General features: G+C 33.3%; 1 protein-coding gene and 1 pseudogene across 1 annotated transcript; one reads left to right on the top strand and one right to left on the bottom strand.

Moving 5' to 3' along the window:
* Positions 1 to 1333: 1333 nt before the first annotated feature.
* Positions 1334 to 6231, bottom strand: LOC121241590 (protein N-lysine methyltransferase METTL21A). Its single transcript, XM_041139419.1, has 9 exons — positions 6072 to 6231; positions 5910 to 5977; positions 4638 to 4757; positions 3848 to 3921; positions 3708 to 3765; positions 3535 to 3636; positions 2765 to 2876; positions 1542 to 1770; positions 1334 to 1507 (listed from the first exon to the last, which is right to left on the bottom strand). Exons 1-8 carry the CDS (start codon positions 6134 to 6136, stop codon positions 1650 to 1652), a joined length of 720 nt encoding a protein of 239 aa, XP_040995353.1. The 5' UTR covers positions 6137 to 6231; the 3' UTR covers positions 1334 to 1507; positions 1542 to 1649.
* Positions 6232 to 17882: 11651 nt separating this feature from the next.
* On the top strand, positions 17883 to 24719 carry LOC121241567 (annotated as a pseudogene).
* The last annotated feature ends 1447 nt before the right edge of the window (positions 24720 to 26166 follow it).

The following is a 26166-nucleotide window of genomic DNA, read 5'->3' as shown; positions in this document are numbered from 1 at the left end:
TGGCGGAGGGGTCCTAAAGTGAGTTATATAAACCAAATGTCTTGGATTTGAAACTCTACATTCATTGTTAGGGTCATTAGACTGATGAAACTTCCTCTTGAATTATTTCAAGTACATTTCGAGAAACTCTTTGTCAATAACTTGTGAACCCTCGGAGTTAGTCGGGATTTTTTTTAAACATCCAATGTCAATAAAGAAAGAAAGGAGCAAAGAGGTCAAGTTGGACTGAACATACAGCTGCCCGGGTGCTTAGGGCAAAGGGCCCACGTCAAGGTGTTAAGCCTTGCTATTATCCCTTGAGTAGGGGTGCTACCTGTTTCCTATGGGGTGGGGGCACCCCTTCCCCGCACCCTGCCCCGGGGTGGGGCGGGGGACGGATTCTCAATCCGTCTCGTCTCATTCTACTTAAAAAAAAAAAAAATTACATTTTATTTGATTTAAAAATTATTTCTAAGTGCAAAAGTAATTAAAAATGCATTTTTAGACCAAAATAATAAATTTAAATTTTGTAAATATGACTATAATTTAAAAATTATGTAATTTTTAAATTTGCTAGTACATATTTTGTATAAATTGTAGTGTATTAATTTTTAAATTATGTAGTTTTTAAATTTGCTAATGCATATTTTGTGAATAAGTCTAATAAATTGTAATATATATTTATACATACACAAATTGTAAAATATAAATATATATTTATGTTTATATATATGTATATAATATATATATAAATTTAAGCGGGGCCGGGGTGGGGTTGGGCCCTCCCCGCCACCTGCCCTCGCTAGGGGTCCTAGATGCAGGGCGGGGGGCCCCGCCCCCACATGGGCAGAGTAGGGTTGCCTGCCCCGCCATGCGGGGGCGGAGCGGAAACGGGGCGGGGCAGCGAGGTAGCGGGGCCCACTGCCTACCCCTACCCTGAAGTAACTTTTCTGGAGAGGTTTGAATACTAAAATCATCTCGACTCATCTCATCTAATTATTACTACTTTTCCAAATTTTCAAACAAAATATTATATACAATTCAATTTTTTTAAATTTCAAAACAAAAATAATATTTTATTCTACTTTCATCTCAATTTACTATCCAAACCTCCCTCTAAGTTTGGATTAGCTATGCTCATGAATTGAATACTTGGTTCTTGGTGAGCTGAGCAGAGTGAAGGCCCCATATGAAGTTATAACTGCCGTCAGATTTATATCTGCTAAGCACCTACCCTAGCAGTTAGCAGAACAGCATTGAATAAAAGAAACTGATTTGATAAGCAAATTGTGTTAGCTTCCACGAATATGATTAGAATTGAAAGTGTAAACGAAAATATGTAATGGACTCGAGATTCAATCATCCAAATACCATTAAATTGAAGCTCTTTAATTTTGGTCAAATGACAGACAGGTCAACTTTTTCAGGCACCACTTCCCAACCATATGGTCTTACAAGCTGATTTCATAATGAGGAAGTAGATTGCATACTAAACGCAAATGATATTTAAAGCCAATGATATGAATACCCAGATTATGCCTAGGGTTTTGTTAATAGCTCACCCAGAACTTTTATGCCCTCAAAAGTGAAAGGTTTGTGTCATTTGCCCAATCTTCTCTCTTTCTGTCTCTGTTTTTCTGACATGTATTTGCCCGAAATATCTCATGTTTCTATTGAAGGGTGATCTCAAAGATGGTTCCATCAAGATTCCCAACAACAGATCGTGTCCCAGCTACTTCAGTTATTTTCAGTCCATGCCGAATAGCTTCATTAATGACCAATGAATCCATGCTGCAGAAAGAATGATGTGCGCATGAGGAAAAGTCAAGTTTTAGAAAAAGCTTAACGTCTGCAGCAGTTATAGCCTAAACAATCAAAATTACGAAGAAATGCACCCTAGTACTACTTTGATCCAGATAACAAGTCTGCTACGAATTGATAAAAAGCTGGCAAAAGATTAAATATATTGATAAGATAGTGAACGTATATAGCAGCGATCATTTGATGGTCTATATTCATTAGGACTGAACATATACTTCAATTTTCATATAAAAATTCATGAAAGGTTCCTAAAAGTTGCAACAAATTTGCAACCATTGAACAGCAAAGATATTCATGGAAGGGTATTTACAATCGAGCTCCAGGGGTTGGATCTAAATCCTCCTGGGGAATAAATAATCAAAGAAAGCTGCTAAGAAAGGGAGTGTAATGTAAATCCTTCTGATCTGCAGATTCCAGAAGTTCTGCCAAAATATTTTTCCACCCAATTCATAACACGAGATGAAGATAGGATACCTAATGGGTCAGATCTTCATACTTCCCTGATCTTTTCATAAAAAAGTTGGGAAACATTTAGAACAGCAGCCTAATAATTTTCATTGGGAATTTTGTTTGAATTAATCCTGAACCTGCATCAGACCAAAGTATACTTTGGGCCTTGAATTAACTCCTTTTACAACTCTTTATACAACCATGCTTTAAAACGAGGGTATTTATGTAAAGTGATGTTACTTTTATAAATTATTTTACAAAAATGCTCCTCATTTAAAACATAGTTGCATAAAAGGTTGTAAAATAGGCAGAATGTCCATCATTTTCCACAAGTTATACCTGGATATTCTCAGAATTTTCCAACAATAATTTCCATCAGTTCAGTAGATGTGGATGTAAACAAAGGAGTTTGCATGGTGCAACGGGGTTTATAATCAAGCATATCAGTGACATTGACGTAATATTACTGGCTGTCAATAAAATTCACTAGATGAAGCAATTGTGAGTTACTTACATTTTAGTGCGGGATACATAGGCAAGTATGAATTTGCACCGTCCTTTCCCTCTTATTTGAAGGAGATGTTTCACAGTGTCATAAAGCAAAGGAATGCTGGATTGTTGGAAGCTTATACACTGTCAAGGATTATTTTACTTCCATTTTTTCACAAAGAAATTTCCTTAACTTTTCTTTTTCTAATAATATCCTATTATTTTCAAATCACGGTCCTACTTAAAATAGATAGGTAAGTTATGATTCTTTAACATATGGTCAAGAGATGTTAAGTTTCAAATCAAAAGCTTATAATAATAAATTACCAACAGATCAGGTAAATGGTTTTGACACCAAAAAATGCAAAAGGAAAAGCAAAAACAAACAGCAATAATGACACATGAAATGAAAGATAGTAATAACTAGAGAGACATCAAATTAAATGATTATTTAGAAGGAAAAATAAACCCAAGTAAATGCTATGACTAACATAGTAGATTAATTTTTTGCACCATCTGAGGAGGATATGGATTAGCTTTCAAGGTGTTCTGACTACACAGGCTAGAGATTTACTTCCATTTTATGTGAATTACAGCACTAGCTGATGCATGCTCTTTTTTCTTTTGTAAGTAATTCAAATTTCATTAAGAGTGCAAAGGGGCCAACCCAAGTTCACAGGGTGTATATGATAGAATGCACCCGATTAGAAAGGAGGAAAACAAATACAAAGAAAGCAGCCAGTTTATTATAGTTCTTGAAAAAAATGATAGAAGAACAAAAAAATTTAAGGATATATATGTCAGCTCCAAGAACTAAATCGAACCCTCCCGCATAATTTTGTAGAATTTGGTTGATCTGATCAATATTTCCCCATTCTAGCTTCTCAGCTACTAATCCTGCGTACATGAAATTAAAAAGAAAATCAGTGACTCACACAGATCTTCCAATTTGAGTCTATTTTCCTCACCAGTACAACAATTAGGATTTTCAGGAGATGCATGCAGCTCTATATTTTTCTTCAGTATCTGAAACAGGTAGAATAAATAGTCAAGATTGGAGATAACCTACCAAATGTTAAAGCATTGAAATCTAACTTCATCATCTTGCCTTGAGCACTTCATCATTATGGTCTGTCAAGACAAAATCATGGCAAAATCTGCTGCAAAGTATTCCAGTAATTCCTGTAGTTCAACAAACAGAAACCATCATCGCTCCAAGGTCTGGTTCAACAACAAAACAATGACCAATGTATTCTTTAATCACAGTTCCTTACAAAAGAATGCCACCCACAATGTCTCAGAAAGCTGATAACAATAAGCATACAAGGGTTTCTACTTGTCATAACAAAACCAAATATTTTTATGGATTGCATTTTTTTTTTTTTTGAGGATGAATAACAGATAATCCTGATGCTTAACTATTGTTTTTTTTTTTTTTTTTTTTTTTTTTTATAAGTCGATGCTTACCTAATGTAAACAACATATATGTTTGTATGTGTCTCCAGCTTAGTCAAAGTGAAGTCCTCAGCCCTAATAGATATCTCATGTATGTACATCTTACTTTTTCAAAAATCAAAGTATTCCTTTTTCTTGTTAGGTGGATTCTTGTATGATTTTCGTGTATTGAGGTAATCCCTTTTTTGTCATTAATAAAGTTAATTACAAAAAAATCAAAGCATAACAGGGAAAAAATATTTAAATGCATTCATGAACAAAACCTCTCTCAAACACCCTAAGCGACAAGCCATTTTTCTCTCTCATAATCGAACTTTAGTAAATATCATCTAATTGGTTTTTTTTTTTATGTCAGAAGGTTCAATCCATGGTCATGAGATGCATTTCTAATAGAGTAAACGCTACCTTATCAAAACTGAAGACTCTTTTAAATAGCCACTTACCAACACCAGAGCCTAATTCGATAACAGAACATCCTTGGAGCATCTCAGCATTCTTTGAAAGGTAATCATTCAACAGCATGGCGCCAGGCCAAACCAATTGTCCCGTCAGATCATAATCAGCTGTTTCAAGAATAGTTAGAAACATACTTTAAGAAAAGAAAGAAATAAAAGAAGAAACTACAATTGAATATAAACAAGTATGGAAGTAACAAAGAAAAGAAAATTACACTTCAGAATACCAAATCATTTGAAAAATAGAAGACAGATAGAAAAACTTAAATCATCTAAGAGGAAGCAAGAAAATTGACTTTAAATTTAAGAGAGTTTACATCTACAAAAGCTTGGCAAAGATACTATGCTGACTACACAAAAGCTTGGAGTACTGTAATACTCTAAGCCTTCCGCAGGATCCAAAATTCCTTAACTGTCCTCTCATTAGATTCTAAATGAAGGTGAAACATCACATAAATATGCAAGTGATGATTAATTCTTTGGAAAGATCAGTCACTTCAGCTATAATCATGATTGCAATATAACGTGGCAACTCTGATCTAAAGCATAAGAGTAATCTGGAATCCAAAATATCTTTGTTTCACGAGTAATTTACTATATGTGCATAAATATTTTTATGTGCCTATGTAGAGCCCTTCTTCTTTCTCACTTACTTACCCAAGGAAGGTTGATTTATAGACACCCACCATTAGATAGTACCTAGCGTTTGAGTGTGCCATCATTTAGTGGGGCTGCTTCGAAACTCAGTGCCCACTTAAAATGGGAACAACTAATACCCTTTGGGTCAATATTCGATGGTACAAAATCCCATTAAAGAAATTGGATTTATCTGACCTATGATCTAAAAGAAAAGAAAAGAAAAACCAAGTCTTGTTGCCCAAAATTAATGACAGCTCCCATGTTTCCAGCCAAATCAACTTCGTTGCCATGCTTTTAAAAGTATTCAGTTTAGTTTCCAGAGTAGCAATCATTTTTCTGTCTATTCTACATCAACATGCTAAAGAAATTCCAGTTGAATTAGAAATTAACATCAGAAACGCTTCAAACAAACAATTAAAAGAAAAATAGAGAATAGAATCCATCCAAAAAGCTTATGCAAAATGAGACCACTGTAACGTAAACGATGAAGTTATTACATTTATATTTAAGCTCAGTCCATTCGTTCTTCATACAAAAAAAAAAAAAAAAATGATCAAAACATTTCTAACCTAATAAAATTACAATGTGGAAGTAAATTAATTACTAGAAGAAGAAGCTTACTAGAAGCAGAGTGGAGACAAAATAGTTGAATAACTTGAGACCCAAATGTAAAATTCGTTAGCTGGTAACTGCATATTTTCAACGTCATTTTACTACTAATTAATAGCCAGTTAAGAAGAACAGAAAAGATTATTTAGAACAGGGAGAGAGAGAGAGAGAGACTTGTCATTGATGAAGAAAGATTCGTCTAAGCAAACTATCTCATCCTCGCCTTCTTCTCCTTCCATGTCCTACGAGAACTCTTCTTGCTTCTGCGTTCTCTGTGTTGGAAAAAGTCAGAAGGGTTTGTCAGTGTTAATTTGTTTGTTGAAACTAGGCTCATGCCTGCACTTCGGGCGGGTCGGTTCATCTACGCTTTTTATGTGGGCCTTTTTGGGGTTTAAGGATGGGTTTAGATGGTAAAGTGAAATCAACTGAATTTAATTCTTTATAAATAGGAAAAATCTAATCGTAAGAAATTTTGTATATTAATATGCACATTCTTTTAATATAATTAGTTAAAAAGTAGACTTTATTAAAAAAAGTGCTAATTTGAATTTAGAATATGAAGGTAACAATATTAGTACACAAATTGGCACGTAAACTTGCTTGTACATAGTAAAACTCTTATAAATAATAGTGAATTAAATAGTAGATAGAGTTATGTGAGATCCATCTAAACTGAGTTTAAAATATATTTAGATGTTAATATAATTTTAATACTTTTTATAAGAAATTGAAAAAGATTGTGAGTCCTACGTATAAAGATGTGTTAAGTTGAAAAATATTGCAGATCTTACATGTAAGGAAGTTTTGAGTTGAGATGAGTTTAATAATTTAAGAGTTTGGTGTTTTGATGTTAGAATTAGTTTGAAATTAGACTGATTTCAACTAAATTCAATTGAGTCTTGTAACCAAACATAACTTAAGAGTACAACATCAGTCCCTAAAATAGGTTTGGGAGGAATGAAAGACAATCGCAAATCAATTTGCGGCCGACTTCCTTTTTTCAATCGGTTTATATTTGAGTAATCCTAGATACAGCCGTGGAGTGCGTAAGCGTCGCATAATCGTTTTGAAAAAAAGTTGAGTTCATTTTTATAAAATTAAATTTTCTCATGTAGATTCCTTATTTACTCCATTTTTTTAAAAATATTACGCGGCGTTTACGTATTTCATAACTGTAAATATCATTTCTCTAAATATTCTAACTGTAAATATTATTTCTCTAAATATTTATAGTGACTTTTCTTCATATAAATGAGATTTTTTTTAATCTTGAGAAATCTTATTTATAATACTAATTCCGAATACTTCTTTTATATATTTTTTTAACACCACTAATGAGAAAGAATAAATAAGAGAATAAAAGAGTATTCTTTTATTAACAGTGGATATTCGGGAATAATGACGAGGTTTATACGGCTTGCTATAAAAGCATCCTTTTTGGATTAAGTAAATGCAAAGTTATAATTTGCATAATATCACATAATATTTGATTATTCTATTCCAAACCTAATTTTGGATTAGTCATCTATTAGTTAAAATAATAATAAAATATAATTAACATATGATTGGTAGAGACAAACTATAATAATCAAATTATAATTAACTTATATTAATTAATAATCAAATTATAATTAACATATGATTAGTAGATACAAACTATAATTAAGTACCAGAACCTATAGTAAATATCAATAAGACCCAAGGAGTTAGATTACTGTAACTAAAAGTTATTTTTTTAGAACTGATATATATATATAAAAAGATTATACAAAGTAAATTCATAAATTGATATGACTTCATGAAATCTATTAGATTTACTTTGTAATAAAAGTAACTTCATAATCTGATGTATCACATCAACTCATATCAATTTGTGAATTTATTTTATATAATTCTTTTGTGACTAAATGATTTTTTTTATTTTATACATTTGCATAATCCAATACAGTATATTTTTATGTTCTATTAGCCAAACTTTTTTTTTTATTTATATTTGCATAATCTAATGAGAGTGCTTGACCATTACATCACTCTTTAAAAAAATTAATTTATTAGAATATATTTTAGATGTTGTTGGCAACTTACAAGAATTTCTAATTAATGACAAGGAATTATATATACCATTTAGTTTATGAGATTTTGTGTTTTCATTTTCGAGACTAGGTTTTACAAATATATTAATGTATGTATCGTCAAACCAATCATTTTTTTTTTAATCATATAGCATTGTTAGAGCATCCTTATTAGATTAACAATCCCAAAAGTCAAAAGTTGACTAATATATCACTTTTTGACTTTTGACTAATAACTTAAAATTTAAATTTCATATTGAATTAATCATCTCACTCTCTATAACACTAAAATATTTTTTATTTTTTTATATATTTTTTAATTTATTTTTTAAATGATTTTTTATTTTCATTTTCATATTCTCCAAAAACTTCTAATAATCATTTTCATTTTACAATCTAACAATCTATACAATTATATAAAATTATGACTTTGCTATAGTAACAAGTCATATTTTTCTTAGACTTGGGCTGTACTAAATAGCTTATGAGCTGGATGGCTTTGGCTTGGCTAATGAAATGTAGTCCACTTTATAATGATGATATTAGCTAAATTAAGAGCTCAAGTGACACTTGACTAATTCAATGAGGATGCTGTTAAAAAATAAAGAGATACGGCCCCATTTGGATAATAAAAATATTTCATTTCATTTCATCTCATTATTATAATTTTTTTAACTATACAAAATATAATACACAATTTAATTTTTTCAAATTTCAAAACAATAATAATATTAAAAAATAATATTCTAACAATATTTTATTCAACTTTTATCTAAATCATCTTATCTCATCTCACTATCCAAACCACAACTCAATTTTATTTTTTTAACAATCAATCTAAGACTTTATCCTTCTTAAAAATGTCTCAAATATAAAACATTTTTAAAAGTTATTTCTAATTGGACAGGTTACTAACTAGCAAACTATGCTTGGACTTCTTTAAGTTTGAACTAGCATATATAACTATGACTTTTTATTCATTAAGAAAAAAAAAAAAAAAACCATCTGTGATTCAATATTTTTGTTGGACTTTAGTGTACTTGTCTTGAGTAATACCAAAACAACCTTAAAAAATAAATAAAAATAAAATAAAATAAAAATAAAAACCGAAAACCGAAAACTTGGTTTGATATAATTGATTCTTGGCCATAAGCCAATAAAATCGTGTTGGGATGACCATTTTTAGTCTGAAATGGATAGTATTCATTTAGGATAAAACATTGCAATTTGCTCCTTATATTTTTAGAAGTGATTAGATTGGAATGTGAAAGGAATGATGTGTGCTTGCTACCCATTTTTCAATAAAAAGTGTTTGGGGGTGCTTTGAGAGACAACTACAATGGTATCAGCAACAAGATAATGTTAATTCCATAGCTTGGAGATTGCAATCATGTATCAGCAAAAAGAGTATCATGGCACAAGGGAGAGAAGCTATAGTTGAAGAAGAATTATCCTAAACTTTGTTGAAAATTGAAATGGTGGAGGGGTGATTATAAAATAATATGAACTTAATGGTCTAATTTTTTAAATTAAGCTGATGTCCCGATAATGATTTATCAAAGAAGAACGAGATTTTCTCAGATTTTCAATCAGAATTTATGGTTTATTTCATATAAATACATATACAACATTATACGTGTATCCGAAATTCTCATATGAATAATGTTGTAGGGTTTATATAATGTGTTATTCTCCATATCTAACCATTTTTTTGGGGACAATGATTTAAAGAGAAACTATATATCTATTCTAAACGATCCTTTTAGATCACACACTAAGGAATTTCAACCATAAAGAAATTGCTATTTTCTCTCATGCCAACTTAGGTACTAATCATAACGATAAACATGGATTGCTAACTTCTTATTTTTTTTTAATTATTATTATTTTTTTTTTAGCTATTAGAATAAAATAGTCATCACCTTTTATGATTCATAAATTGATCCTCACACCAAAAACATTCAAAACATTCAAGGAGATCAAACCCTGAAAAAAAGACCCCAAGAAGGATGGTGGGGGCAAAAGAGTCGAGGCTTGTTGGCTATCAACATCATTTTTCACTCAATAGGTTTAAACCAAAAATTCTCGGGACTCGTTTGGATAGTGAGATGAGATAGTTTCAGATGAGTTGAATAAAATATTGTTAGAATATTATTTTTTAATATTATTATTGAGATTTGAAAAAATTGAATTGTTTATTATATTTTGTATGAAAATTTCAAAAAATTATAATGATAAGATGATATGAGATGGATTGAGAGTATTTCTGTATCCAAACGGGATCTACTCAATCTTTGTATGAAAAGTTCTTTTACTGGCATAACAGAATTTAATTTGCAAGAAAACTTTAAAATTAAATTTTCATAAATAAAATATTGTCATGTCAGTAACATAGATGCTCAAGTTACAAATATAACTTTTCTTGCATAAAACCATATGCTTGTTATATATTAAGACTTAGAATATAGACTTTATTCTTACACGTTTACGTATAGAAAGTTAGTTATCTTTTTATTTAAATGCTAGTCAATAGCTTATGAACTTTACTTTTAGCTTTGTATATAAAAGTTCTATTACTTTACATTACTTTTTGTAATACACAATTCAGTAATACAAGTGAATTGTTCTTCTCTGCAAATTGGAATACTTTCTTTATATTGTATTAGAAGAAAATTAGGTATTCTGTTTTTTTTCCACTCGATCATGGTTGCTCGCGTTTCTACCTATGCTTATGCTGATAATGTTGAATCAGATCCTCGTAGCCCTTACTTCCCCACGACTCTTGATCATCTTGATATCCTTTTAGTTAGTGAAAAATTAACTTCAGGCAATTACTACTGGTGGTTGCGATCTATGTTTCTCTCTTTGAAAGCTCGCAATAAGCTAGGTTTAATTGATTGATCCATTTCTGTTCCACACAAGGATGATCCTCTATTTCCTCCGTGGAGTAAATATGATACGATTGTTCTTTCTTGGCTTCTCAATTCTTTATCTTCAAAGACAGCTTAGAGTGTTATCTACGTTGATTCCTCTCTTGCGATGTGGCTTGAATTGAATGAGAGGTTTTTTCAAGGCAATGGACCTCGAATCTTTGAATTGCAAACTACAATTTCAGCCCTACGTCAAGATCAGAATGATGTTAGTACTTATTTCACAGATTTAAAGGTACTCTGGGATGAATTGTTGAATTATCAACCCTTACCCATTTGCCTTTGTCGAGGTTGTACATGTAATTCTTCAAAGACCTTTGCTGCATATCATCATCAAAACTATGTGATGACATTTCTGATGGGGCTTACAAATGTTTTTGATGCTGTGAGGGGTTAGATTTTGATGATGGATCCCTTACCATCTATTAACAAAACTTTTTCTCTTGTTATACAAGAAGAGCGCCAAAGGCTTATTAGCCAAAGATACACAACTTTTGCCTCTGTTGAGTCTATAACCTTAGTTGCTAAATCAGGAAATTCTTTTAAGAATTTTAAGGTAAACACACTTAATAAAGTCACCTGCAGTCACTGTGGTATTCTTGGACACACAGTTGGCAAATGTTATAAACTTCATGGTTATCCTCCTAACTATAAGTTTCGAGATAAGTCAAAAGGTGGCAATACATTTGTCAATGCAGTCCAAACCTCTACTGCCTCTAAGACCTCATCTACTTTGCCTCTGATTGTGGAATAATGTCAACAATTCCTGGCCTTGTTGAAACCAACTTCCTCTACTGCCATTCCCTCAGTCAACATGCCATTGGTTCCAAGTTTTTCAGTTAATCATAGACCTATATGTGTTGCTGCTAGTTCAGTTAATTCCTATTCTTGGATAATTGATAGTGGCGCTTCAGATCACATGGTTTGTTCTCCAAGTTTTTATACCAGCACCCCTAATTCAGTCCAGCTGCCCAATTGTATCTATGCTGAAGTTACACACATTGGTAATATCATCTTGAGCCCCTCTCTTATTCTAATCAATGTTTTATGTGTTCCTACTTTTTCTTTCAACCTTTTTTTAGTCAACAAATTAACACAAACACTCCACTATTGCCTAATTGTTAAAGCTGATAAATGTTTCTTGTAGAACCTAGTAACTTGGAAGATGAATGGGATGGGTGAATTGCAAGATGGTATCTATAAGCTGACTGTTCCTAGCTCATCTACTGTTTCCAGGGATTTTTCTTTCTCTACTTGTTCTTCTGTTCAATCTGATGTAGCCTTGTGGCACTTTAGATTAGGACATCATTCATCTTCTAGATTACAACTTTTACATAAATACATCCCTGTTTTGAATTCCAAATTTGATTCTTGTATTACATGTCCTATTGCTAAATAGAAGCGCTTATCTTTTCCAATTGGTAATCATAAATGTGCTAGCTCATTTGATTTGGTACATTGTGATATATGGGGACCAATGGCAACCCCTACTTATGATGGTTTTAGGTATTTTTTTCATAGTAGTTGATGATTTTTCTCGGGCTACTTGGGTATACCTCATGCAAGCTAAATATGAGACTGCTTCTCTTTTGCAGTCTTTCTTCCTCCATGTTGAAAGTTAATTCAATGTTAAAATCAAAGCACTTAGATCTGATAATGGTTCTGAATTTGCTTTGAAAACTTTCTTTGCTTCTAAAGGAGTCATTCACCAATTAAGTTGTATTGCTACTTCACAACAAAACTCAGTTGTAGAGCGTAAACATCAACACATTCTCAATGTGGTAAGATCCCTTTTATTTCATACTAAACTTCCTGTTTGTTATTGGGGTGACAATATACTCACATCTGTTTACCTCATTAACAGAACTCCGAGTCATCTTCTCTTGAATAAGACTCATTTTGAGCTCTTATATCACAAAATACCTTTATTTTTTCCACATCTAAGAGTGTTTGGCTATTTATGCTTTGGTTCAACACTTTCTCATAATCGTTCTAAATTTTCTCCAAGAGCTATAAAGTCTGTTTTTCTAGAATATCCCTTTGTGTTAAGGGTTATAAATTACTAAAACTTGAGACTCAAGCTTGCTACATTTCTAGAGATGTAGCATTTCATGAAAAAGTTTTTCCTTTTGATACTTCTTCTTCAACACCTTTATCTCCCCAAAATCCTTTATTTTCACTTTCAAAGAACAATTCTCCTAATTGTTCTCTTCCAACTCCTGCCCCAAACTCAGATCTTTCTGTTTCTGCACCTTTTACAGAAACTAATCCTGTTAGTCCATTTCCTTCAACAGTTTCTTCTGTTGATCCTCCTAGAGGATCAACTAGGCCTAGACATCCTCATTCATATCTTCATTCTTATTATTGTCAACAAGCTGCTTTGCATTCATATCATCTCTCTGATCAACAAGCTGCTGGTTCTTCGCCCTCGAATACTCTTCATCCAATAAGCAAATATTTGACCTATAACAGATTGTCTTCATCTCATAAATCCTTTGTTCTTGCTACTTCTACTTTGATTGAACCCAAGACTTGCTCTCAAGCTATTTTATACCTTGAGTGGAGAGATGCTATGCAGTCTGAAATTTCAGCTTTAGAACATAATGGAACTTGAGATCTTGTTCCTTTACCTGATAGTAAAAGGGTGTACAAGTTGAAGCTTAAAGGCTCGATTAGTAGCCAAGGAGTATACTCAAATTGAGGGGTTTGATTACTAAGAGACATTTAGTCCAGTAGCCAAGCTTACAACAGTTAGGATTTTTTTATCCATAATTGCTATAAAAAATTGGCCTATTTTTCGACTGAATGTGAATAATGCATTCTATCTTCAAAAAGAGGTTTACATGTCTTTGTCATCTGGTTTTCATAGCAAGGGGGAGTCAAAATTGGTTTGTAAGCTCAAAAAGTCTTTGTATGGCTTGAAGCAAGCCTCAAGACAATGGTTTGCAAAGTTTTCATCGATTTTGTTGGCTAATAGATTTACTCAATTCTAATCAAATTATTTACTTTTCAGCAAAGTAGAAGGTATCTCAGTTATCATGCTTTTAGTCTATGTTGATGACATTTTAAGCTGCGTTTAGTTGCAAGACTCAGCTAAACTCAGTCTAATTTTAAGCTGAGTCTAACATCCAAATATCCAACTCTCAAATTATTAAACTCATCTCAACTCAAAACCTCCTTACACGTGGGACTACAAAGTTTTTCAACTTAACACATTTTTATACGTAGAACCCACAACCTTTTTCAACTTACCATAAAAGTACTAAATTCATCTTAACATCTAAACACACTTTAAACTCAGTTTAGATGAGCCCCACATAACTCTCTCCACTAATCAACTCACTATTATTCATAAAGAACTAAACTCAGGTGAGCTCAGCTCAACATCCAAACGCAACCTTAGTCTCAAGCAATGATGCTTCAGCTATAGACTCTTTAAAAGCATATCTGAACACTCATTTCAAGGTAAAAGATTTAGGACCTTCGAAGTATTTTCTGGGTTTAGAAGTTGCCAGATCTTCTAAAGGAATTCATCTTTGTCAGAGAAAATATTCTTTAGAAATTATAGAAGATTGTGGTTTAAGTGGTTGTAATCCAGCAAGTTCTCTAATGGAGCAAAATCTAATTTTGAGTGCAAGCAGTGGTGATGAGTTGGCAGATCCCTCTTAGTACAAAAGATTAATTGGCTAGCTGATTTATCTAACCATTACAAGGCCAGGTATTGCCTTTTCTGTTCATAAATTGAGTCAATTTATACACAAGCCAAAACAGCAACACATGGCAGCAGCTCACAGGGTGGTTCAGTATGTCAAAACTACAATTGGCTTAGGCTTGTTTTTCTCCTCTTCCTTAACTGATTTTCAGCTAACAATTTATACAGATTCTGATTGGGCAGCATGCCCTGATACCAGGAGATTTGTCATTGGGTATACTGTATTTTTGGGTGACAACCTAGTTAGCTGGAAGTCGAAAAAGCAGCATACCACCTCTAGATCTTCTGTTGAGGCATAATATAGTACAATGGCAGCAGCTGTGTGTGAGATAACTTGGTTGAAAAATCTGTTAGTAGATTTTGGCATTGTTCATTCTCAAGCTACTCTAATGTACCGTGATAGTCAAGTCGTAATTCACATTTCATCAAATCCTGTGTATCATGACAGAACAAAACATATTGAATTGGATTGTCACATTGTGAAGAAAAAGTTACAAACTGGAGATATCAAACTGTTTAATGTGAAGTCCAGCCACTAGATAGCAAATGTTCTAACTAAGTCACTTGGGTTATATTAGTTCAATCATCTCATTAGCAAGATGAGACTAGTAAACATATATAGTCCATCTTGAGTGGGAGTATTAAGACTTAGAATATAGACTTTATTCTTACATGTGTACATATAGAGAGTTAGTTAGCTTTCTATTTAAATGCTAGTCAGTATCTTATGAACTTTACTTTCAGCTTTGTATATAAAAGCACTATTACTTTACATTACTTTCGGTAATACATAATTTAGTAATACAAGTGAATTGTTCTTCTCTGAAACTTGGAATACTTTCTTGATAGTATACTAAACTTTGATACATATAACGACACCAATCATGATAAACTTTGTAGATTTGTGCACAAACAGAAATACATACAAGCGAATGTGAGCGGACATAGATGTCAGAGTGGTGTTACCTGCCCTTGACAAAAAAACTCATCCTTATTAAATATTTAATATTTTATTATTTTTTTAAAAAAATCTTCAATCTAAACAAACATACGTCTATAACCCAATCGGACAAAGAATCATCTTAGGTTTCACCTCCTTTTAAAGAGTACTCTTCTCTTGAAACTCTTTGTTCATTTTCATCATCAATATAACATAACTATTATACATCTTGTTTACACGTCCTTTAACTTTTCTTGTTTTTTTTTTTTTTTATATAGTAAGTAATTGGGATATAGCATTTTCAATTGACCCTAATATTTTCATTATAAAATTAAAAATTTTGGGTTATTATTAGAGTACTGCTATTAGGCCATTTGAAACTTATCGCTCAGATGGCCCAATAGCAATACTCTTGACATTACCCTGTACTGCAATGTAGTTTATTAAAAAAATAAAAAAAAAGGGAAAATATATTCAAACGAAAAGGATTTTAAAAAATACAAAAGATGAAAATAATAAAAATCTAAGTTCCATCTACCTTTTTGTGTTTTGTGTTTTGAATTTTTTTAATAAACTGTGTGACATTACGTGGTGGTGTCATGCCAAAATGATCATCTGAACGGTAAATTTTAGATGGCTAAATAACATCATTCTTATCATTATTACACATTTAAATATTTTTTTTATTTTATTTTAGTGAAATACTAAAAATGGTTTGAAGGGCACTCGGAAAAACCAAAGTCTGTAAAACATGGTACCAACGGAAAACGACCAACTTCCAACAACCAACTACCTAGTACCTACCTACCTTTGGTTTGAAAAAAAAAAAACAAAAAACAAACAAAAAACAAAAAACAAAACAAAACAAAAAACTACCTACCTACCTCCCTCCTCTCCTCTCCTCTCCTCCCCCGCGGTTCTCGCAGCGATGCTATCCATGCCTCTCTCTCTCTCTCTCTCTCTCTCTCTTCAGACAAGAAAATTGCACCCAAACACAGCACCATTATCTAAGAATTGAAACTCAAAAAACATTTTAATTAAATAAAAGAAAAGATCCAAAAAGCCAAATTACAATGTAGAAACATCGTCGTCCAGCAAGCAAGCTTTGGCACGTTTCCGTTACCTTCTCTTCCATCCCTCTTCTTCATCTAACAACCCCACATAAACCAAATTTTCTCTATACCTGCAACTTTCGGAACCAATAACTCCTAATCATAATCCCCAGATTTAATGTTTTAGGGCTTCTAAACCCCAGCCTGAGGCCTCGATTTTTCAGGTCTGTCTCTCTCGGTTCTCTCTTTGGTTTCCCTGATTTTTTCTATTCTGTTTTTGGTTGCCGTGAAATTGGAGGAAATTAAAAGGAAAAGGGGAATCTTGATTGATTTCGGGTTTAAATATTGGCATGTCATTGTTTTGGAGCTGAATGAATGATTTATTATTGTTGCTGTTATTGCTTGAATGTTTTTTTCTAGAGCAATATTATTTTTCAATGTTAGCCTGACCTGATTGTTTGGTATATCTGGTTGAATACTATCTGACTGTAAGCTGCTTGTGTACGTGTTTCTCTTTTCTTGCTTTTGTGGCATTTTGAAGTTTTGCGGCACTTAAGATTTCTAACACCTATCATCTTTGATGCAAATCGTTATGATATATTTTCAGCCTGTAGCTTCTGCTCATGTATTAATCAAGGCTTCTGTGTTCCTGAATTTCTGATGATATTAGTCGGGACGCTGTTCCCGGACACCTAGTACCAATCAAAAAAAGATATTAGAGGAAACTATAACCAGAACTTTTGGCAATACAGTTTCCATAATTAGCCGTTTCTTACGCTAGTTGATCGAATTCCAAAATGTTTCATTGCTTTTGGCGGTTTGCTAATGGTCTGCTGGTTTCAAATATCTTCTTGTACCTTGCTTTCTCTTCTTTGTTATGATAGATGAGACTATAGCTTGAATTTAGTTTCCTCTGTTACTTGGTAGCATTTTTTAAAGTTGATTCCTTTTTCTTGTGAATCTGTGATTAGCGAAAATAAAATCTGAAATAAACAAACATGTATATTTTTTATGATAAGCCGGAATTTTCCTAAAGACACAGACACAATGGTCAAGTTGTTAGGTTACATGATGAGTTCAAGACTAAACATCGTTGTCAATAATCTTTTCCTATACTAAATAAGGTCATTGAGTTTTTAGATTGGATTTGAATGATAGTTGTCATGGTGAGTTATCTTTCACGGTCTGCTGTGATTTCTGCTACCCAGTTAAGGACTTGCGTAAGTTTTCCTTGCAGGGCACTTACTTGTGTCGTGCAGTAACTCTAGTCTTTCCTTTTGCTTCTATTTCAACCATGTCTAGTTTGGAGGAACCACTTGGTCTCGACAAGTTGATTGATTCAGAGGTTCTCGTCTGATGCTTGCCGGCCAAGTGTAGATGCTATGGAAATGGGGAATTGCTTTAATGAAGGAAGGAGTTGCAGCTCATCCAACAGTTGTGCGTGAGTAGTATTTCATTATTTTGTACTCTTCCTCTCTATTTTCATTGTATAAAGTAATCACGCAATTCAATTTTATACTTTTTGTGTACCATTCTCTCTGTTTCTCCTAATACACTGGCTGCACGCACTCAACATTTATTTACTGATGTATGCTTCTTTTTCTAATTTTGCTGGTAGAGCCTAGCTACATCATGAAACTTTCCTCATACCTTCAGTGGATAAGTTTAAATTTCGTTGGTTTATTCAACATGAAATTTTGGTGTGCATGTTATATTCCTACTTTTTCTCCCCTTCAGTAATGGTTTGAACTGAAAATTTGTTGAAATAAGGATTGCATATTTCTAAACTATAATTAAATATTAAGCCCTTCCTCTTATTATCTTTAGTGCTAAAAATAGATATGTTAATGGATTTCATTTCATTCGATTATGAGCATTCATATATTAAAAGGGAAAAAAGAAGCGACTCCATAGCCCTTCTTACTTTAAGTTTATCTCTTCAGCCAACAACTGAAATGCACCTTATTTTTTTTACTGGTAAACAAAACAATTGAAATGCACCTGATAAATCTAATAGGGAAAAAGTACAAGATCATATATCTTTCATTTCTAAATAGGGATCCAAAAAACTAATTTTTCATGTAATACTTTTAGGGCCAATAGTTTACTACTCATAAACATTTCTTTCTGTTGTATCACCATTGTGTAGGTCCGATTGTCAGATACATCAGCCAGCTATATTATTAACTTAATAAGAATTACTTTGTTTTAATTTTATAGCTTTATTTTATTAATTGCACAAACGAAACCTCTATCCATTTTCAGTGAAGATTATGAAGAATATTTGAGGGAGGCATTCCCATGGAGACAACATTCAAGACATGCGTCCCAAGGTTCTTCTCTCAATAGAAGGTCTTTGAGGTTAGGCCAAAATGCCGTGGTCTTTGAAAATGTTAGTGATCCATGGTACTTTCCAGACCGTCAACACCTTAAGGGCATTGACCACAACATACCGGAGACGACAAATAAGGTGAAGTGATTAGTGAAATGCCTTGTGTCTGTATTCTGCCATCTTGTTTAAATTACTTAATAATCTATTGCGGAAGATGTAGAATTCTCGTTCTTGAGATGATCTTTTAATGTTTTGTCATTATTGGTAAATGCAGTTCTTGATAGGTATACCAAATTTTGTAAAGATAGTTGAAGTTGGTCCAAGAGACGGATTACAAAATGAGAAGAATATCGTCCCTACCTCTTTAAAGGCTGAATTGATCCATAGACTTGTATCTTCTGGATTGTCCGTAGTTGAGGCTACAAGTTTTGTATCACCAAAATGGGTTCCTCAGGTAACATGCCATGCCATGCCATTTCAAGTTGATACTGTAACTTCAGTTATACTCAGTAAACTTTTTTTTATATAAGTAAAAGATATTTCATTAAAAAGATTGAAGTTGTAGTAAAGCTTTAAACTTTAAGCTCCACAACATAGATTTTCTTGGACCACTTAACTACCTCCAATTTCCATAAATTTCTCCTCGATGATATCATCACTAGAAATTCTTTTATTGATGTTGTTACCAAAAAATTTTATTCATGTAAAAGCATTAGTATTTGAGACAAATTTTGAATATTGAACATTGAACACCAAATAATTGTGCTGTTAGTTTTGGATTCTGACCACTGATAATGTTTTCTCTTCGAAAACTCGAGGATTGATTTATAGTTGCATATAACATGTGGGTGGTTTCATAATTAACATCTTGCTTTCTGTCGAGTGTTAATAAGGAATGGAACAAGTGAACTTGTGACTCTGTGTTATAGTGTTTTAACAACCATATTCTTAAGCAACTTTTTCAAAAGTTCAAACTCATTGGACATGTAGAGATACTCCTACCAACAAACCAGAGAATTTCTCCTTTATTGAAGCATATGGACTCTTTTACGTTTTTAGTTGGTACTGTAGTATTGAAAAAAATGCATTGGGAGTAGAAAATGAAAAGGGGAAACCAATAGAAAATCACATCTCTTTAGATAATAGCTTTAAGCAGCATTCATTCCCTTTGCACTGATGATGCAAACCACAAGAGCAAAGTATTATTGTTAGTTAGTTTTTCTCTTTGGAAAAAAAGCTATTACATTTATATATTTATATACCAGAGAAATTCTCTCTTGAGAGACTTTTTACCTTTGTGGAATTAACACTTAAGTTTAGAAGCAACTATGCTTTGGGATCGTAGAATGAAGAAGTAAAAAGGAAAGGAAATTACTTGTTAGTAGATGATAGCTTTTAGCAACATTCTATTGATTTTGATGATGCAAATTCAAGGGGAAAAAGCAAGCTTTAAACAATCTTGAACACTGGTCCCATTCAACCTGGGACCTTGGACATTGTTTCTCTAGTCAAGACCAAGTACTGATTTTGTATCTTACTGCTTACTCTGGCTAGATTCTATACAATAAGGTAGAAAATAAGGATAAACCAGATAGTGATAATTGATAATTTAGGAGAGTCCCCACACTAAGTCATGCTAGAACTGAATGCCAAAACCATCACCTAGCAGGCACTTGATGAAGCCTGAAGATAGATGCCATCCACATCAAATTCCTTGCTCAATCCACGACACCCCTCTGTACTCTTGTCCAGAGATTAGCATTTTTTACCCATGATCAATAATTCATCTTCTTGTAGAAATTTTTCCTACATTCGAGAAAAAGGATATACAATGAATTGGGAACAATAAATCTTTTATAACCAACTGTATTTTGAAGAACTCTCTCTTCTATTTTAGTTGCCATCAATTGCATTGATTGTCATGGATTGATTATTTCTCAAAATCTTTGGGTTTTTTTTTAGTAACACTTTCATATTATAAAAGATGCACGAATCCATCTGCTTAGGGCTTGATATATGATATTTTGATGTATTCATTCGGTCGATGTTCTTGCATTTTCAAAAAATAATGATAAAAGAAGACAATATTACTTGCATTTCAGATTTTCGATTGAACATAATGATTGGCCTTTATGGTTTCTGGACCATTAAAATTACTCTTTTATTGATGTTTGATGCTTAATTTTCTTCCAAGCATCTTCCATTGTTGATGGATTTATTAGTTACTGGTGTTTCTAAAGCATGGATATACCGATAGCACAAAGGTCTGTCTGTCTCTCTGTGGTACTATTGATTGCATAGTAGTTTTTCAATTAAATATAAGAATCTTAATCCTCCTGTTGTATCTGAAGCTGTTCTACTTTAATGTTATTCCTTTTACCTTTTCAGCTGGCAGATGCAAAGGATGTAATGCAAGCAGTTTCTAATTTGGAGGGTGCTAGATTACCTGTTCTGACACCTAACATAAAAGTTGGTAATCTGGACAAAACGCTGAAGTTCAAAGAATGTATTTATATTTTGATTGTAATTCTCTGAACTGCTTTATCCACCTATTACAGGGCTTTGAAGCAGCTGTTGCAGCTGGTGCGAAGGAAGTAGCCATATTTGCGTCGGCTTCTGAGTCATTTTCAAAGTCCAACATCAATTGTAGCATTAAAGAGAGTCTTGCTCGTTATCATGCTGTTACTTGTGCTGCTAAGAAGCTTGCAATTCCTGTTCGAGGGTATGTCTTGTCATTATATTTGCATTGATATTTTTATATGAGTGACGCCAAGACACATCTATGCCTCATTTTGATGTGTGGAAGAGTATTTGCTTCAGGAGTTCTCTGTTGGTAGTGAGTTAAATGTGAACTTAAACATAGATTTGACATTAGGGATTCTGTGTACTGTTACATGTTCACATCATTTTACTTTTAGGTGCGCTTCATGTGTTAATTTACTGTATATTATTTTAAGGCTCTGAGACAAATGAGTTGGAATTGATTCTTGATAGGTACGTATCGTGTGTAGTAGGCTGTCCAGTGGAAGGAGCAATTCCTCCTTCAAGAGTAGCACATGTGGCAAAGGAACTGTATGACATGGGTTGCTTTGAAATTTCCCTTGGCGACACAATTGGAGTTGGTACACTAGGTAAATGTTTTGACTGACCTCTCTTCTAAATTATAAGTGTTTGGTTTCATTAAAAGTGATAACTGAGCTTGGTTGCTCCTGTAAATTGCTTCCAGTACTTTTAGGCTTAATTTTTATCTCTCATATTCCATATGCCGAAACACCATGACTTGCATTTCAAGTGACCTGAACTACTACTTGCAGTTCTCAAAATTCTGGTAGCATGATTTTAAAATCCAGTAAATGTTCCTTTAACTCGATAACTCTTTTAATTGGAGATTTTTTTAATTTTAGAATTTTGCAAAAGGTATTTGTTCTCTATACTGGTGAGCTGAATTTTTTATAAATATTTTCTAAATTCTGCCTATAGGCTATAGGAGAAAAGTCAGTTATATGTTTTACAGTTACATTGTTGCAGTCTGCACACAGCTGATTTCAGTGTAAGAATACCAACTATGGAAGGTTGGAGACATTAGCCCGAGATGCTTTACATTGCATTATTCTTTCCTTTAAAATTCAATCTTCTTTCATTGTTCTCTTGAAAATCAGTTTGTTTTATTAATATTATTGTTCCTTCTTCGTTTGGTTTTCATATTCCAGTTCTGGACCTGCTCTCTCTCTCTCTCTCATCCTGCAATAAAGTTACTGATGTCACTTTGCTTTGACCTTATTTATCTTATTTTTACAATGTTTTTTAATGCTTTTAGATTTATGCTGATAAGAGGTATTGGTGCAGTATATAACTGTTTAAATAGAATTTTGTAAAGAATAGTGGTGAATTATGGAGTGAAGTTGATATTCACTGGGGACATAATGTGTATTATTTATCCAGGAACAGCTGCGTTTTACCTTTTTTTCCACTATTTTCTTCACTAATTTTGTGGTGTTCTAAATTTTATCCCGGTATTTATGTACTGTTGATTTGCTTTTTGTCTGTTTTCTGTGTTACAGGGACTGTTATTCCAATGCTCGAAGCTGTAATGGCTGTTGTTCCTGTTGAAAAGCTTGCTGTTCACTTCCATGACACTTATGGACAATCTCTTCCAAATATTCTTATATCCCTCCAAGTAAGCTAGCTTTCAAACATGTGGAACCTAACCATGTCTGATATGCATATCTTAATGGCAACTCTAATTGAAAATACGCGGTGCATTGTTTAGGATCAAGCAGTTTAAAACCTCTATTAGTTGGGTCTCACCTAAGGTTTTTGCTCTGAAGAAACAAACCTGTAATCACTTATTCAGGACAGAATTCCTTTGAAGCGTAATCTTTTTGCCACCGTGCCTTGCAACTTTTGTGGTGAGGCCATCTGATGCTTATGAATAAATGGTCTTAAGTGACTCCAGGTGAAAAGTTTTTTTTTTTTTTTGATGATGTAGAATCTCACCAAGGTATGTTACGATCCCACATCGACTAAGTATGAGATTGGTTGGTAGTTTATAAGCCCCTAGGCACCCTTCCCTTGTAAGCCGGTTTTCAAGAGTGAGTTCTACCTAGTGGATTCATAACAAATGGTATCAGAGTCATCCCACGTATGTAGTCCATGTTCCCATTGTTGCAATCGTGCGGCACAGGAGGTGATGCCGATATGGCAGTGTTCGTCTGGGACTAGGAAAGACCTAGTGCACAGCCAGCCTGTGTGAGCGCCGAGACCGCCGTGGACGTTGGCTGCGAAGCATGGTGGTTGTTATGATCCCACATCAACTAAGTATGAAATTGGTTGGTGGTTTATAAGCACTTAGGCACCCTTCCCTTGTAAGCCGGTTTTTAAGGGTAAGTTCTACCTAGTAGATTCATAACAAGGTATGGCTCTTTAAATCCACCCTTGGAGATAATCCCTGCATACATGACCCCAACCACGAGAACTATGTATTAGATAATCCAGGAGAACTCCTAACAGAATTGAACTTAAGATGTCTAAGTTTAGGACTTATCCCTAACCAACCATTTTACCACTAGGTTGCACCATGATGAACAGATAAGTAAAAATAAACATGGGAGTTTATCGAGGACTCCAGCTGCTATTTTTTGTGCTTAAAACAAGGGCCATTTTATTTTGCAAATTGGACAATTTCTTCAATGAGCTGATGATTTTTTTTTTTTTTTTCCCTCGGCAGATGGGGGTTAGCATAGTGGATTCCTCTGTTGCTGGTCTAGGCGGATGCCCATATGCAAAAGGAGCTTCGGGAAACGTTGCCACTGAAGATGTGGTATACATGCTTAATGGTCTTGGTGTAAAAACAAATGTGGATTTGGCCAAGCTTTTGTTGGCTGGGGATTTCATCAACAAGCATTTGGGTCGTCCTTCTGGTTCAAAGACTGCCACTGCACTGAACGGAATGACAGCTGATGTCTCTAAGATATAAGGTACATAAGTTTTATGTTCATATATCTGCCGCAAGGCGTAAAGGAGATTTTAGACTTACATGGCATGATTAATATCTGTATACTGCCCCATACAAGGAATAAAAGAAGCCCAAATCCATGTATCCAATAAGTATTGCTTTCCATTAGCAGCCACTTACACGCAGAAATGGCATTTGTACCGTGTAGAATGTTTTGGAACCTTTAGTTACTAAGTTTTAAACTCATTTGGAGAAGGAGAGAACAATATAATGGTTCTAAACTCCCCTTTTTTTTCCATTGTTGCCACTTATACCATTTGAAACACGAATAAAATTACTGTTCCATATCAGATGTTAAGCATATCAACTGGTGTTATGGTTTGTGCTGTTCCATATCAGTTTTACTTGCCGACGTGATCTCATAGTAAAAGGCTTTTTTTTTTCCCACGAACAGTTTTCGTGTCATCAGCTACTTATTTGCCACAATTGTATATCTTGAAATAAAAATTCGTGGCAGAAGACCATATTTCTTGTAGTGAAGCTGGATTTGAACCCAAGTTTGAGAACAGACATTTCCACTTATTTCATCCCTTATTTGTGGCATGATTGGAAATCAATGGTAAACAGTGATGCCCTGATGTAGAAGATAAAGGAACTTGAACATTTTGTCCTGCGGAATGAGATCATTGAACAAAATAGCGAAACTAGAGAACAGTAGATGTAAAACTAAGCCTCAGTCCTTCCTCCTTGTGCTTTTATGCTGACTTCATAAACTATATATATGTTCTATAGTCACCAGTGTTTTTATTAGGTTTTGTTGATTGCAGCAAAACCTTACCCTGAAAAATCTATCAGATCGATCCCTAATATTTACCTTTGGGTGATAGACTTACAACCCTTTTACCACTGCTTTATTATTCTTAGTGTATTTTTTTGTTCTTTTAAGTATTTTTTTAATATCTTTAATTATTAAGAAAAAAAGTTAACAAATATACAATTTCACTAATAGTCACTTTCTTAACCATTAAGTAAAAGAAAATTTTAAAAACAATTAAAAAAATAAAAAGAGTAGTAGAAGAGTGGGTAAGTCTATCATTATTCATTTACCTTAAAGGAAAATATTGTTCCTTATCTTAAATTTTATTATTTCCAGTCGTACTTGTTATATGTCACAGATTTCATATGTAAACTATTTAAATGAACAGTAATTTAAAATCTAGGGTGAACGTACAATAACATCGCACAGCTCCATTGTAGCATGAGACCACTAAGAAGTAGTACTGTTTATTTGGGTTTCAACCCAGGAATCTGGATATACCGAAAATGGAACCCGGGTCGAAACCTGAACCAGGTTAGCCCAAGTCAAACTTGGGCCAGAACTCGAATTGAAACCGGTTTTTAGAAACCTAGAACCCGAGTTCCCTTTTTTTTTTTTAATCAAAGACTACATGTTATGAATATGTTTTCATGAAAAAAATGTTGATACAGCATTCAAACTCTATTTATTTAATTTTTTAAATCAAAGCCTACATATTCCTTGACTACCAATAAAAAGCTACATGGAGAAGGGAGTAAAAAAAACCATAAAATGGATGATTTATTAGACATAATATGTATTTTTCTTTTGAGTTTCTATCTATTTAGTTGTCAGAAAAGAACAAAAAAAAAAGAAGAAGAAAATATCAAATGTATCCAAATTTTTCTATATATTTACCGACTTGAGTTTGTTCCAGGCCGGAACCCATAATCAGATCGGGTTCCAGACTAGGCCGGCCC

The sequence above is a fragment of the Juglans microcarpa x Juglans regia genome, chromosome 7S (genome assembly GCF_004785595.1).
Source record: "Juglans microcarpa x Juglans regia isolate MS1-56 chromosome 7S, Jm3101_v1.0, whole genome shotgun sequence".
NCBI classification, from domain to species: Eukaryota; Viridiplantae; Streptophyta; class Magnoliopsida; order Fagales; family Juglandaceae; genus Juglans; species Juglans microcarpa x Juglans regia.
The sequence above is the reverse complement of the archived record's forward strand: the minus strand, read 5'-3'. Positions and strand labels throughout refer to the sequence as shown.

Excerpts from the sequence above, each read along its gene's own strand:
- LOC121241590 (XM_041139419.1), bottom strand. The coding sequence starts at position 6,136 with ATGGAAGGAGAAGAAGGCGAGGATGAGATAGTTTGCTTAGACGAATCT. Across the intron at positions 5,978-6,071 it reads TCTTTCTTCATCAATGACAA|TTACCAGCTAACGAATTTTA; the intron begins GTCTCTCTCTCT and ends GAAAATATGCAG. Across the intron at positions 2,877-3,534 it reads AGTTCTTGGAGCTGACATAT|GCTTCCAACAATCCAGCATT; the intron begins ATATCCTTAAAT and ends GACAGTGTATAA.